We start from the raw sequence: 15,059 nt of genomic DNA on the forward strand, positions 1-15,059 counted from the left end.
ATCCCACAATGCCACGCGCCAGCGGGACGTGAGCCGCAGGGGCGCCGAATGCGGATATTTTAAATCTTGAACCGAGGTGCTGCGCGCTCCCTTGTGGTTGCGAAAAACTGCTTCGGTCCTTGTGTCGGGGCAGCTTAGCCCTGAACTCCCCAAACCTACCCTTAAGTCTCAGGAGATTTTCACAAGCTAAACGTTGTTTTTAGTTAAAACGAGAGAGCTAGGGACAAGTTGTAATCAATCGTTTGCCTTAAATCCTGTGAACACTAAGCTGCGTTCTTGGTACACTAAAAAATGAAAATATTTCATGCGTTAAGCCATTCTAAGATTTAAGACGTTTTTCCCAACTGTGACATCTTCATACAAATGACAAATGCTGGGTCTCTCCCCTATGTCTGAAGGCACTCAAGGAGAAACCTCCAGGTCAGTAGCTTCTCCCGGACAATTCTGTTTATGGAGCACGTGGACAGAGGTTGTAGGGAAGGAAAACTTTTTTCTTTCTACCCTTGTAGGCTTTCCGTGGGGGCGCTGTAACAAAAGATTAACAAGAGAAAAACAAACATAAATATGTATATCACAGTCGTACAAGAGAAACTCAGAGGTGAGTACTCAAAGAGGTGGCTAGAGTCTGGGCTTATATAATATCTTAAGGAAGGAACAGTATTTACAGAAGAAAAGGACCTTAAGTCTCTAGACCTTAAGTCTTTAGAGGCAGCAGATTATGGAGAGTCAAATATATGGGGAGCTAAAGTTAGTAGTTTGTTACGTAGATTTCTCCATGTAGCCTCTAGGCTGACAAAAGGTCTGAAATTGTCTTCCATGACTTTTATCCTTCCTGGTACAGAGACGCAAGAAGGGACACCGTTGAAAATTTATGTCCTGCTTTTAGGCAAATAGGGGAATGGTCGGTTTTCTTGTATCTTCTTTCCAATTGCATTTAGCTCAAAATAATCCTTATACGAAAGTGGCATATTTTGGAGTGGCAAATGCTACTTCCATTCACTACAGTGACCAAAAGGATAATAAATGACCACTACAAATATGCTGGGCTCAAATGGGAGAATTACATAAAAAATATCTAACAAACTTGAAGTGAGAAGTTAGCCACATGACATTATTTCATTTTCTGTTGGATTCATCTTAAATTACTTGAAGGCAGGCATATTAGAAAATAAATCTGGATATAAATAATATATGCAACTTGGAAATAATGTAAACAATGTTAAAAGTCCAATATATATGTAGGGTTGTGAGTATAGCAGCCATCACATCAACTCGATAGGAAGATTGGAAGAAAGCAAACTGCTAGTTACTTCACTAGAGAGGTGGGATTTGAGATGAAGTAGTTCTTAGACTGTGTGGGTTTTTTAAAAGAAATACACTAAAATATTTCAAGAGCACTGTCCTTTTAATTCATCCTTTCTCACAAACTTTGATCAAAAGAACTCTGAAAGGAAGCTTAAAGATAGAAAACTTCCAACCATTGAAGAAATAGGTGGTACGAGAAGCACATCTATAATGTTGTATGCGTTGTGCAGTTCTAACAGGAAGGAAAACTGCCTCTAATAAAAGGATCGTACAAGGCTGCCTACCACAAAAACTTTAGTTTTTACTAAAAATAATAGCGCATGTGAGGTAACATAGTGATATAATAAAACTCGCTAGGAGTGAATTCAAGTAGGGCACACTATCAGAGAGGTTGTTGTAACTAGAAAAGAACACCAAAGTTTTCCAATAAAATGTTCTTTCCTAGCTAAATCGTGGTTTTCCGCGGCTTCCAGAAAAGCACCGTGGTATTCCGCCGCAAAAATTAGCACTCTACTCTCGCGAGAGCAGTTTACTCGCCTCGCCTGTGATTACCAGCAGAGGCTAAAGATTGGCCAATCAGGACGAGGGCTCTCTCCCCGCCCCGCCCCCGTTGCCGGGATACGCAGTCGCGCGGGGCTGGCAATGTTTAGGTCGCAGAGTCCGGGAAAGCTGCGCGAGGGCGAGCTGAGGAGTCGCGAATGAGGTAACGGTTACTGAGGTAGAGTAGTGGGATCCGCCGGGGCGGCGGCTTCGGAAAGTAGTTGGAACTCCCCTGACCGCTGTCATCTCCTTCCTGAGGCGACGGAGAAGGTGAGAAATTCCGGGTTTCATCTATCCCTCCCCCAGTCCCTCGGGAGCCTGTTTTCTCACGTTGGAGAACCTGGTCCGCTCCAAAGAAGACCTACCCGAACTTTCCCACTCTTCGCTGTTCTCCTCAGCCTGTCGCCAGGCTAGGGAAGTCCGACCCCAGTCCCGCAAAACTTGTAGAGAGACCTCCTCTGACAGTCCCCTGAGGAAACCTGACAAGGCGAGACCAGAGAGAAGAAATCCAGAACCTCAAAAAGGAAAATCACTTTAAGGATTTTACTTAAAGTAACAGATTTCTGTCTCGTATTGGCAACTTTCCACCCCTTCATATATTTTTAAATGGCTGGTTTAGGGACAATAATGTAGCAATGATTAGGAGGCAGATATTTTAGATCTAGTATCTGTACTCTCCACAACAGCTCTGCAAGGTACAGGCTCACTGCCACACTGGGTCCTACAGAGGAGGAAAAACATCCAGCGGGGATTATATAGCTGGTGACAGTCAGAACTAAAGTTTATGTCACTCGTTTTTCTGGAACCAAAGGCCAGGCTGCGTCTTTGTGTGAATAACGGTGGAGATGGTGTGAATGTTTGCGTGAATGGCCCAGGAGTTAATGGCATGTTTGTTAAAAGTGACCCTTTTCGGGGCGCCTGGGTGGCTCAGTGGGTTAAGCCGCTCCCTTCGGCTCAGGTCATGATCTCAGGGTCCTGGGATCGAGTCTCGCATCGGGCTCTCTGCTCAACAGGGAGCCTACTTCCTCCTCTCTCGCTGCCTGCCTCTCTGCCTGCTTGTGATCTCTCTCTGTCAAAGAAATAAATAAAAATCTTTAAAAAAAAAAAAGTGACCCTTTTCATTTTACCTTCTGGGTCTCATCTAATGCTAAGCTTTTTCCAAGACAACAAGGCAGTGGCAATCAGGTGGAAGTTTTATATATTGTACATTTTCTTGAAGTTATCAGGAAAGCTAGAGTAATAGACTTAAATTTTACATTGACAGCGGTCATTCCTCATTTTTCTTGAGCTTCCCAGATACTGTGTTGTTTTTGTTTGTTTTTGTTTTTACAAATTGAAGGTTTGTGGCAAACCTGCCTCAGGCAAGGCTACTAGCACCACTTTCCCAACAGCATTTGCTCACTACTTTTCTGTCACATTTTAGTAATTCTGTAATTGAAGTAATACTTCAAACTGTTAAATTTGTTATAGTCATCTGTGAATAGCGATTAGGACTTGCTTAAATGATGGATAGCATTTTTTAGCAATATTTTTTCACTAAGGTGTAAATTTATGTAAAGATAACTGAAACAAAATTTAATGAAACAATACTCTTCCTTTATGCATTGAACTCGTATTTTTTATTCCATGTTTGAATGGACCCTAACCCTAACCCTAATTATTTTCACAGCCCACTAATAGGTCATGACCCATAATGTGAAAAATGCTATTCTAAATTATCAGCCAAACTTTAAATATTATATTCTGATGAGCAAAGGAGGGGGCTGATAAACTGGGAGAGAATGAATGAATTAAAGAACTGATTTAAAGGGAGATGTAGTGAGAATAAAGATGAGACTGGTATAAGGAGGAGACTAAGATCAGAGAATGAAGTATTTCAGTTGATACTGAAGTGAAGCAATTCCAGGTGATGACAAGCTCCAGGTCTACCCACAACTATAGGTGACCGAAATGGAGTGAAATGGTTACTGAAATTTAAGTCTGGAAACTGTGACCTTGAATGTTAGGTATGTTACCTTGAACCCAGTATCCCCGTGGAATTCATCCAGAACAAAGGTTGGACTGAAAAAGAGAGACTGAGCTAGGTACAAAAGACTTTAGTGAAGATGGGGGGGAAGAGGTGAGGTGGTCCCTAAGCAAAGCAACCAGAAAAGATCCAAGGCAATAAGGTTGCATTCCATGGTCATCAAAGGAAGAGAGTCTTGTTCTTTTTTTTTTTTTTTTTTTAACATTTGTAAGAGTAATATTTTGAAAGTGACACTGGGGAGCAATGGAAGTGTTGTGCACTCCCTTTGCTTTGGATTTGTGGATTGAGAAGCAAAAACAGCCTTTACTACTGAAAGTGTTTTTGGGACAAGTTGGGATTCTGGTAAAGCAAAGAGTAAAATGAAGTATTTGACAATAGAATTGAGAATACAAGGGAGTGAATCATAGACCAAGAGTGCAGAGAAGAAATAGGGGAGAACAAAGCTGGATATGTCAGAAAAGAGAATTTTACTAGAAGATGGGAAGAGCTCAAGACAGGGGCATGCATTTTGGTAAGAAAATAGGGAACTGAGGAAGGCATATTATAGTAAATGATTTCATGGTTCTGTTTTAAATGTAACAATGTCAAATTTGAACGAAACGAAGCAGGTTTAGCCTTGAAGTAGTACTTGGAATGGCAATTTGCAAGAAAAGTTACTGTGGATTAAATGTTCAAAGGAAAGCTATGTGGATTTCCATTGTCTTGCTATAGAAAATACAAGGGAGAATTGAACTGTTTCTTGTTTCCAAATAGTGGTCAAAGTGAACAAATGGCCAGTAATCACAAACCTTCAGCAGCTCGCCCTGTTTCTCGTGGTGGAATTGGGTTGCCTGGAAGACCTCCTTCTGGAATACGACCCCCATCAGGAAATATTCGAGTGGCAACTGGAGTAAGTTTCAACAATTCTTGAGCATATGTCCTGGTAGAAGTTGGAAAGCCTGTTTATAATAATTCTTCTTTGTTCTTTCTTTATTTTGTCAGCATACTATTATACATGATTTTTGGGGGGAAAATACCTAGAAGTATAAATGTGGGAGGATGTCTGAAAGACATTATTGAGAGATGTCTGCTAATACTGATACTCAAATTTATTTTAAAGGTACAATAATTTAAATGGTATAGTTTATTGGTGCCTGGATCAAATGAAATGGAATAGACAAATAAAATTAGACATATATTAGAATGTAATGATTAAGGTGACATTTCAAAATAGTTGGAAAAACATGAAGCATTCAGTACTGCATTCGAATAATGGGTAAACCATTTATTTTTAAAAATTGACCCCTCCCTCACACAGAATTCTAGATGTTTTGGAAACTTCATATTTGAAAAATGAAACCATCAACATACTAGAGGAGAATATAGGCAAGTACTTCATATAAACTTGATGTGGACTAGGCCTTTGTAAAACAGGAACACCAAATACTGATAGGGAAAGTATTTTATATTTACATATTTGAATTTTTAAAAATTGAAAACACCATAAAAAGTTAAAAATGACAAATTGGTAAAAAATATTTGCAATATATATGTCATAGAGTTCAGAATCTTAGAATGAGAAAGCAAACTTTACTAACTTGTAAGAGCTCTTTCTATATATAGTAAGGCTATGAAACCTATGTTCCATCAAAATTACATAAAAGAATAAAAAAGCAAAAATAAGGAAATGTACCGTACTCTAATATAAAAATACATTATAAGTAATAAGACATATTTTGGTTGCCACAGCAGTCTAGAAACAAACTAGAAAGTGTTAATAGCTTAATGTGAAATGGGGAGTGTCATAAATTAGTAAGGGAAATGTACACCACATTAGAAAAAATTAGATAAACATTATAAACTGATAATTCTAAATAGAATAATATCCTGTAAAGATGATTATTACAGTTTCATTAGAATTATAATAGTGAAAATATGAAAGCAATTACCTCACAACAGGTAAATCTTAAATAAATTGATATATCTATCCCTATAATAGGCTATTAAGTAGTCTTTAAAAATTATTTTCGAAGAGTATTTGAGGAATTTATATGTCTTTATAATACAGTATTAAGTGTAAAAAGTAGTGTGGTGCCAATTGAATAAAAATATACATTTATACATACATAGAAAGAAATTAATATGCCAGAATATTCATATTAATTTTTCTGATGCTTGCAACAGATGATTTCAACTCCTTGTATGTCAAGCTTACACAGTAGACTAACTGCAAACTAGAGATAATGCTGGGTCCTGTGTTTAATTCACAAGAAGAATAGTAATTTTGGGAGGGAAAATTTTTGGTTAAGTCAGGTTTTCTTAAGCTTTTTGGATTTTTCTTGAGTTTCAGGTAATACTGTCAACATCATCAGCTTATAGTGAAATGATTTTTCTAAAGTCTTCACATACATGGTACTGAGCTTCTAAGAATTTTTATTTTAGTAAGAATTTATGCTTGCTAATTAAGTATTCATAAAAGAATGCGGATACTTACTGGCCACCTACTCAGTGCCATGTGCTTTACCCATTTAATGTTTGTAGTTTTTTAAAATATTGATGCTTGCTGTAAAACATACAAAGGAGAAGTGTCAGAGTTCCTTCCTAAACTAGGTATAACTATTGTCAGCAGTGTGCTGTGTATCTTTCCAGACTTTTTTCTGTTCATTTACAAACACTAACACACATGCATATGAGATTATATGATTTCAGTATTTTCTAAAATGACCATAATACTACATACATTATTATGTATCTTACCCATTACTTTCAATAATATATTGTAAGTATATTTTCATATGAATACATATGTCTATTCATTCTTTTAAATGTGTGTAATGTTCGTTTATACTTCTCTGTATTTTCATTTGGTAAAGTTTACCTGGGAAGAGATTAAGCATTCTCTTCCACAGATCACTCAGGATAACCCTGAACTAGTTTAGTTTGAATTTGTGGTAAACAGTGTTTCTGTGTCCAGCATATTCTTTGGAATGTTTTACTGTTGCTGCCCCCCACCCCCCAGTAAATTACCAAGTAATTCTCAGAACCACTTAAGAATTATGTTAGCTGGGGCGCCTGGATGGCTCAGTGGGTTAAAGCCTCTGCCTTCGGCTCAGGTCATGATCCCAGGGTCCTGGGATCGAGCTCCTCATCGGCCTCTCTGCTCAGTAGGGAGCCTGCTTCCCCCTCTCTCTGCCTGCCTCTCTGCCTATTTGTGATCTGTCAAATAAATAAATAAAATCTTAAAAAAATTATGTTAGCTGATAGGATTAGAGAGTAGCTGTATTAAAGACAGTCAAAATGAATGATAATGGTTATATATAATCCCTGCCTAAAATGTCTACTATGTATTTAATCTCCTACTTCATTCTTTGACAAGAGAGTGGGAAAAAAAGAGAGAAAGGATGGAAGATAAACAAAAGAAGGATAATTTGGAACAGGATTGGGTAGTCTCATACTTTCCCAACCTGTCCATGTTGTAAGAACCTACAAGAAGGGAATCTTTTTTTCTCCAGATGATTTTATTTATTTATTTGAGAGAGAGAAAGCACAAGGCGGTGAGACAGAGAGGGAGCTGGATGACATGGGGCTCAATCCCAGGACCCAAAGGCAGATGTTTAACTCACTGAGCCACCTAGATGCCCCAAGAAGGGAATCTTTTGTTCTTTCCTCAGAGTGTATAATGTTATATTGGATTTTGTAGACCTGACATAAAGAATCATGTGTAGTAATAACATGAATGCTTGTTGAATGATGTAATCCTTTAACACTTACTTGGCTATCTTGTGATAGAATTATACATAGCTTCAATTTAAAAATGAAAATTTTTTCTTCTTTTGTGATTTGAAGGTCATATACACTTACTGTAATAATGCTGAAAACATCAAATTGTGAAAAGGGTAACATAAAAATGAACTATAATATCATTATTTTATATGAGGATAACCATTGTTACTGCTTATTATGTAATTCTCCATACTTTTTGTTTTACAAAGTAGAATTATGAATACTGTTTTATAAACTTTTTAAAATATATTACAACTTATTCAACTATTTCCTATGGTTAAATAAGGACAAACAAATAGGTATATATTTAGTTCCTTTCCAATTTAGGGGTATTATAAATAATGTCTACACATAGAATTTTATTCATGTGTCCATTTAACTTATTTTTCTTGAAATATAGTTGACATAGAATTTAAATTTTTTTAGAATTTTAAATTTTAAAGAAATGTGCTATTTAATATTCACAGCATTTTAAATGTTAAAGAATTTCACTTAATATTTCATATTTCAGAAATTCAAAAAAAGGAATGCTTTACAAATTAAATAGAATTTTAATTTTTAAAATATATTATCTTTTCACTCTTAACAGTAGTAGGAGGTATAGTATTTTTCTAGTTTACTAAAACTGCAATCACATTTTTCATGTAGATGCCACCTGGAACAGCAAGACCAGCCTCTCGCGGTGGTCCCATAGCGACAGGAGGAGTTCTTTCTTCTCAAATCAAAGTTGCTGACCGTCCTGTAACACAACAAGGTTTGAGTGGAATGAAAACTGGAATGAAAGGTATCTATTTTAAGAAGATGAGTATATTTTATTTTATTTTTTTTAAGATTTTATTTATTTATTTGACAGAGGTCACAAGTAGGCGAGAAGCAGGCAGAGAGAGAGGGGAGGAAGCAGGCTCTCTGCGGAGCAGAGAGCCCGACGTGGGGCTTGATTCCAGGACCCTGGGACCATGACCTGAGCCGAAGGCAAAGGCTTTAAACCACTGAGCCACCCAGGCGCCCCGATGAGTGTGTATATATATGTATAATATATATATATATTATACATATATATATTTTTTTTTTAAGATTTTATTAACTTGACAAACAGAGATCACAAGCAGGCAGAGAAGCAGGCAGAGAGAGAGGGAGAAGCAGGCTCCCCGCTGAGCAGAGAGCCCGACACAGGGCTCGATCCCAGGACCCCGGGATCATGACCTGAGCCTAAGGCAGCGGCCTAACCCACCGAGCCACCCAGGCGCCCCCCGATGAGTATTTTTTAATTAAGAAGTATTACAGGGGCACTTTGGTGGCTCAGTAAGTTGAGCATCTACCTTTGGCTCAGGTGATGATCTAGCAGGGGTCAGCAGGGAGTCTGTTTCTCCCTTTCCCTCTGCTACTCTCCCTGCTTGTGCTTGCTCTCTCAAATAAATCTTTTTTTTTTTTAAAGATTTTATTTATTTATTTGTAAGAGAGAGAGAGTGAGAGCGAGCACAGGCAGACAGAGTGGAAGGCAGAGGCAGAGGGAGAAGCAGGCTCCCTGCAGAGCAAGGAGCCCGATGTGGGACTCGATCCCAGGACGCTGGGATCATGACCTGAGCCGAAGGCAGCTGCTTAACCAACTGAGCCACCCAGGCGTCCCTCTCTCAAATAAATCTTAAAAAAAAAAGAAGTGTTACTTTTTCTGATAATTAATGCTTCATTATAATATGTAAGTCCTTAAGGGACTAAGGCTAATGTATAAATTTTTACTGCATGTTTCCTTATGTCTCTGTATTTAAAAAGCCATAATAGTACACTCCATTTTATGATTTAAAAAATTGGTTTGTGGAATATATAAATCAAAGCATGGTGAAGTGCTTTTTAGAGAGTTTGTCTCAGAGATAAATTATGAAAAGTCATAATCTCTTGCATTGAGAAATTCAGTCTAAATCTGCACTGTCCATTATGATAATCAATAGCTACATGAGCTGTAATTAATTAAAATTAAGTAAAATAAATAATCAGCTGTCCAGTAGCATCAGCCACATTTCAAGTGCTCAATAATCCCAAGTAGCTACTTTGCTGGACAGTGCTGATATAGAATATTTCCATTGTTGCAGAAAGTTCTCTTGGATAAACCCAGTTTGCATTTGGTTAACCTGACCTATAGAGTCTGCTGCCTCAACAGCCCTACCTCTAGTCCCATTTTTGTGGTCTTAATTCAAGTTTCCATTATGACACGATTCTGAGATATTCTTTTTTCATTTTACCCTGAGATCAAGAGTCACATGCTCTACTGACTGGCCCAGCCAGGTGCCCCAGTGTTCTTTATCATTTTAATGATTCGTCTTGATTATCAACTTTATTAGGGCATAAATAAAGACTATCAGAATGGTGGGCTATAACTATGGTTGTGCTTTGGTTTGCTATTTTGTTGGCATTTCCAAACTGAACAGTAATAATTAAAAACTTTTTTTTTAGGTCCCCAGAGACAAATTTTAGACAAATCTTACTATCTTGGGCTTCTTCGGTATGTATTTCCCTATGTATGGTATGAAGTTTTAACTCTGGAATTTATTAAGATAATTAGGTATCTTTTGATTTCTAAGAATTATTTTGTGTTCTGATATAATTTCTGGTTAATTTGGCTGTGTTACAAATGATAATACAGTTAGGCTGAGATTTTAAATTGTTAATGTATTTGCATGTAGATGAACTATTTATGTCAAGTTCACTATTGTTGATATAATGATAAGAATAATCTTTCGTGCTTCTTTTCACTAATTCCCTGGAATATATTATTCATACCACTGACATGTCACCAGTTGCATCTAATAAGAAAGGGAAAATGTGTATACTTATTTATGATATATTAACTAGTGTAGGTTTTTACATAAATGTATAGTTGGTCAATTGCTACAAGTGTGACCTAATTTTAATTAATTCAGAAGGTTTATTCTGTGGCTCTTAAGTATGAAGCTCTAAATTAAGAACTTTTTTCTTTTTCTCAGTCTACCTTTTTCTTGTTCAGATGACCTACTCTATTTTCCCATTTTACTTTGCTTTCTTCTTGGCTCATCTAGATCTTCTTTTTCTCTTATTTCCATTTCATTTGATCCATACTCCTATCATGTCCTAAAAGTTCTGTTTTCTTTCTTAGTTCTTCTGGATTCTTTCATTTCTTCATTATCAGGATTGTTTATGATTCTCAAACTTCTAGAAGTCAATAAAGAGAAGTGTAGGGTTTTCCCCATCAGTCCATTAGTTAGCATTAAGCTAAACTAACATCAGAAAAAAAAAAAAGTAGTGAGACCATCAGTTGTATAGCATCTCTTAATATCCAGCCACTTTTTAATTAAAAGAAGAAAAAGATATAGAACTATTTTTCATCGTTGCATTTCCTTGTTTCTCCAGGATTTGTGCTTCTGCATAAAAGAATAGTTCTAGCTATTCATGTAACTGTTTGATGCTATAGCAGTGGTTCTCAGCTGGCAGTGATTTTGCCCCCTAGAGAATATTTGGCAATTTTTAGATATATATTTGGTTGTCACAACTGGGGTTGAGGGGTTGTGCTACCAATACCTCGACCAGGAATACTGTTAAATATCCTACAGTAGACAGGATAGCTCTTTCACAACTGCCAGACTGCGAGACTATTCTTTAATGACCTAAAATAGAGTAGTGCTGCTTTTCAGAAGCCCTGTCCTAGAGGGTAGCAGGAGCTGTAAGGGTGACAATTAAGTATCTACTTCTGTCTAAAGATTATTAGTTTGACCAGGCTTACATTCTGGTCCTAATTCATCTTAATGATTAGAGAATATCTTTCAGTTTCTTTCTTTCTTTCTTTCTTTGTTTTTTTTTCAAAGTTTTATATATTTATTTAAGAGAGAGAATGGGAGAGAGCATGAGAGGGGAGAAGGTCAGAGGGAGAAGCAAACTCCCCATGGAGCTGGGAGTCCGATGCGGGGCTTGATCCTAGGACTCCAGGATTATGACCCACGCTGAAGGCATTTGCTTAACCAACTGAGCCACCCAGGCGCCCTCTCTTTCATTTTCTTGTCAAAGTTGGGATATGCCTCATTCTTAGTTAAATAAGCCACATAAATTGTTTTTCTTTCTTTAGTGAAATTTCACAAAACCATTTATATTGTTACACATTTATGAGAAGTTTGTTTTGTATGACTAGAAAGGCTCTTTTCTATTTTAGAAATATTGTTCACTTTCTGATTTCTTTTCATTTAGAAGTAAAATAAGTGAACTTACAACAGAAATTAATAAACTTCAGAAAGAGATAGAAATGTACAATCAAGAGAATTCAGTATATTTGTCATATGAAAAGAGGTAAGTAATTTTGGAGTTAAAATTATACAAGAAATTTTTTATTAATAGGCAACATTTAATGTAATTTCAGAAGTTTAATAATGAATTTATAGTTATACATAATGTTTGTAGTGCTCTTATTTATGTGTTTATGAATATTTGTTTTATGCTTGCAGAGCTGAGACTTTAGCTGTTGAAATCAAAGAGTTTCAAGGACAACTAGCAGACTACAACATGGTATTTTCTCTTTTCTGAGATTTTTTAAAAGATTTTTATTGATTTTTGCTACTTTAAAAATATATTATTTTAAATACCAAATACTATATGAATACATGCTTCTGGTAAAAGATTGAAAGCAGGGAAAGTGTACGATTAAAGTATCACTTTTCTTTTTTCCTCATTTCCCTACCCAGAAATAATTTGGTTTAACAGATTGATATATATTCTGCCAGTCTCTTATTTTTAATGTTTCATATTTTTATTTAAATTCTAGTTAGTTAACATACAGGGTAATGTTAGTTTCAGGAATAGAATTTAGTGATTCAACACTCATGTATAACACCCAGTGCTCATCACAACTGCCCTCCTTGATATCCATCACCCATCTAGCCCATTCCCACTCACCTCCCTCCGTCAACCTACAGTTTTCTCTCTGTCATTAAGAGTCTCTTTTATGGGGGCGCCTGGGTGGCTCAGTGGGTTAAAGCCTCTGTCTTCGGCTCAGGTCATGATCCTGGGGTCCTGGGATCAAGCCCTCACTGGGCTCTCTGCTCAGCGGGGAGCCTGCTCCCCCCTCTCTGCCTGCCTCTCTGCGTACTTCTGATCTCTCTCTGTCAAATAAATAAATAAAATCTTAATATATATATATATATACATGTGTGTATGTGTGTATATATATATATATATATATATATTTTTTTTTTTTTTTAAAAAAGAGTCTCTTTTATGGTTTGCTTCCCTCTCTCTCTTTTTCTTTCCCCTGTTTGTTTGTTTAATTCCCCATATGAGTGAAACAATATGGTATTTGTCTTTATTAACTGACTTACTTCACATAGCATAATACACTCTAACTCCATACACGTCAGCCCAAATGGCAAGATTTCATTCTTTGTTATGGTTGGGTAATATTTCAGCATGCGCACACGTGCACGTGTGTGTGTATCACATCTTTATCCATCAGTCAATATCCATTCCTCAGTCGTTGGACATTTGTGCTCTTTCCATAATTTGGCTATTGTTGATAGTGCTGCCGTAAAATCGGGGTCATATGTCCGTTCAAATCAGTGCTTTTGTATCCTTTGGGCAAGTATCTAGTAGTGCAATTGCTGGATCATAGAGTAGTTCTATTTTTAACTCTGCGGAACCTCCATGCTGTTTTCCAGAGTGGCTACATCAGTTTGCTTTCCCACCAACAGTGCAAGAGCCTTCCATTTTCTCCATATCCTCACCAGCCTCTATTGTTTCCTATGTTGTTATTTTTAGCCATTCTGACAGGTGTGAGATGGTATCTCTTTGTAGTTTTGATATGTATTTCCCTGATGATAGGTAATGTTAAGCATGTTTTCATGTGTCTGTTAGCCATCTCTCTTCTTTAGAAAAATGTCTGTTCATATCTCCTGCCTTTTTCTTAACTGAATTATTTGTTTTTTGGGGGTTGAATTCATAAGTTCTTTTTTCTTTTTTTTTTTTTAAGATTTTATTTCTTTATTTGACAGAGAGAGAGAGAAAGTGTGATTGCACAAGCAGGAGGAGTGGCAGGCAGAGGCAGAGGGGAAGCAGGCTTCCCAATGAGCAGGGAGCCTGATGATGGACTCGATCCCAGGACCCTGGGATCAAGACCTAAGGTGAAAGCAGATGCTTAACTGACTGAGCCACCCAGGTGCCCTGAATTCATTTATTTTTTGATTTTTTATTTTTTTCTGAATTCATTTATTTATAGATTTTGGGATACTAGCCTTCTGTATCATGTTGATTGATTTGCAAATATTGAACCACCCTGGTAACCCAGGAATAAATGCCGCTTGGTGGGATTTTCCATTATCCAATGGAAAAAAATGGTAGGATTCACATGGTGAATGATTCTTTCAGTGTTCTGTTGGATTTGATTTGCTAGTATTTTGTTGAGAATTTTTGCATCCACATTCATTAGGGATATTGGCCTGTAGTTCTCTTTTTTAGTGGAATCATTGTCTGGTTTTGAAATCAGGGTAATTCTGGCCTCATAGTTTGTAAGTATTCGTTCCATTTCTATTTGGGGGGAATAGTTTGAGAAGAATAGGTATTAACTCTTCTTTAAATGTTTGGTAGAGGAGCATCTGGGTGGCTCAAGCATCTGCCTTCAGCTCAGGTCATGGTCCTGGGGTCCTCGGGTCCTAGGGTCCTGGGATTCAGGTTCCCTTCTGAGTGGGTAGTCTGCTTCTCTGTCTCTACCTGCAGCTCCCCCTGCTTGTGCTCGCTCTCTCTGTCTCTCTGGCAAATAAATGAATACAATCTTTAAAAAAGAAAAGAACTAAGTGGATATAATAACATCCAGTAATTATAATAAAAAGAAAAGTTTTGGTAGAATTCCCCTGGGGAAGCTATCTGGCCCTGGGCTTTTGTTTGTTGGGAGAGTTTTGATTACTGCTTCATTTTCTTCGCTGCTTCAAACTGTTGTAATTTTCTGTTTCTTCCTGTTTCAGATTTGGTAGTTGATATGTTTTAAGGAATTTATGCATTTCTTCCAGATTGCCCAATTTGTTGGCGTAGAATTTTTCATAATATTATTATAATTGTTTGTATTTCTGTGGTGTTGGTTGTGATCTAGTCTCATTTGTGATTTTGTTTATTTGGGTCCTTTTCCTTTTCTTTTTGGTAAGTCTGGCTAGGGAGTTATCAATTTTATTAATTCCTTCTAAGAACCTGCTTCATTGATCTGTTCTACTGTTCCTTTTGTTTCTATTTCCTTCCTTCCTTCCTTTTTTAGAGAGAGAGACAGCTTGAGTGGAGGGAGGGCCGGAGGGAGAGGCACAGAGAGAATCCTAAGCAGATTCCACACCCAGTATGGAGCCCGACTCAGGGCTTAGTCTCAAGACCCTGAGATCAAGACTTGAGCTGAAATCAAAAGTCAGATGCTTAACCGACTGAGCCACCCAGACAT

The 15,059-nt window shown here is 37.1% G+C and overlaps 1 protein-coding gene across 3 annotated transcripts in view; it reads left to right on the forward strand.

Moving 5' to 3' along the window:
* Positions 1–577: 577 nt before the first annotated feature.
* IFT74 (intraflagellar transport 74) overlaps positions 578–15,059 on the forward strand; it is a 91,639-nt gene continuing 77,157 nt past the window's right edge. Inside the window, exons 1-6 of one of the 3 annotated variants that reach the window (XM_004761785.3) lie at positions 578–598; positions 4,625–4,760; positions 8,282–8,417; positions 10,082–10,130; positions 11,843–11,941; positions 12,097–12,157. In XM_004761785.3, the coding sequence (XP_004761842.1) occupies positions 4,641–4,760; positions 8,282–8,417; positions 10,082–10,130; positions 11,843–11,941; positions 12,097–12,157 (465 nt within the window). In that variant the 5' untranslated portion in view covers positions 578–598; positions 4,625–4,640. Of the gene's footprint in view, positions 599–1,920; positions 2,116–4,624; positions 4,761–8,281; positions 8,418–10,081; positions 10,131–11,842; positions 11,942–12,096; positions 12,158–15,059 lie in introns of those variants that run through there. The other 2 variants (XM_004761784.3, XM_004761783.3) reach the window with 2 other exon arrangements.

The sequence above is a fragment of the Mustela putorius genome, unplaced genomic scaffold (genome assembly GCF_011764305.1).
Source record: "Mustela putorius furo isolate JIRA1106 unplaced genomic scaffold, ASM1176430v1.1 tig00000421_pilon_pilon_pilon, whole genome shotgun sequence".
NCBI lineage: Eukaryota > Metazoa > Chordata > Mammalia > Carnivora > Mustelidae > Mustela > Mustela putorius.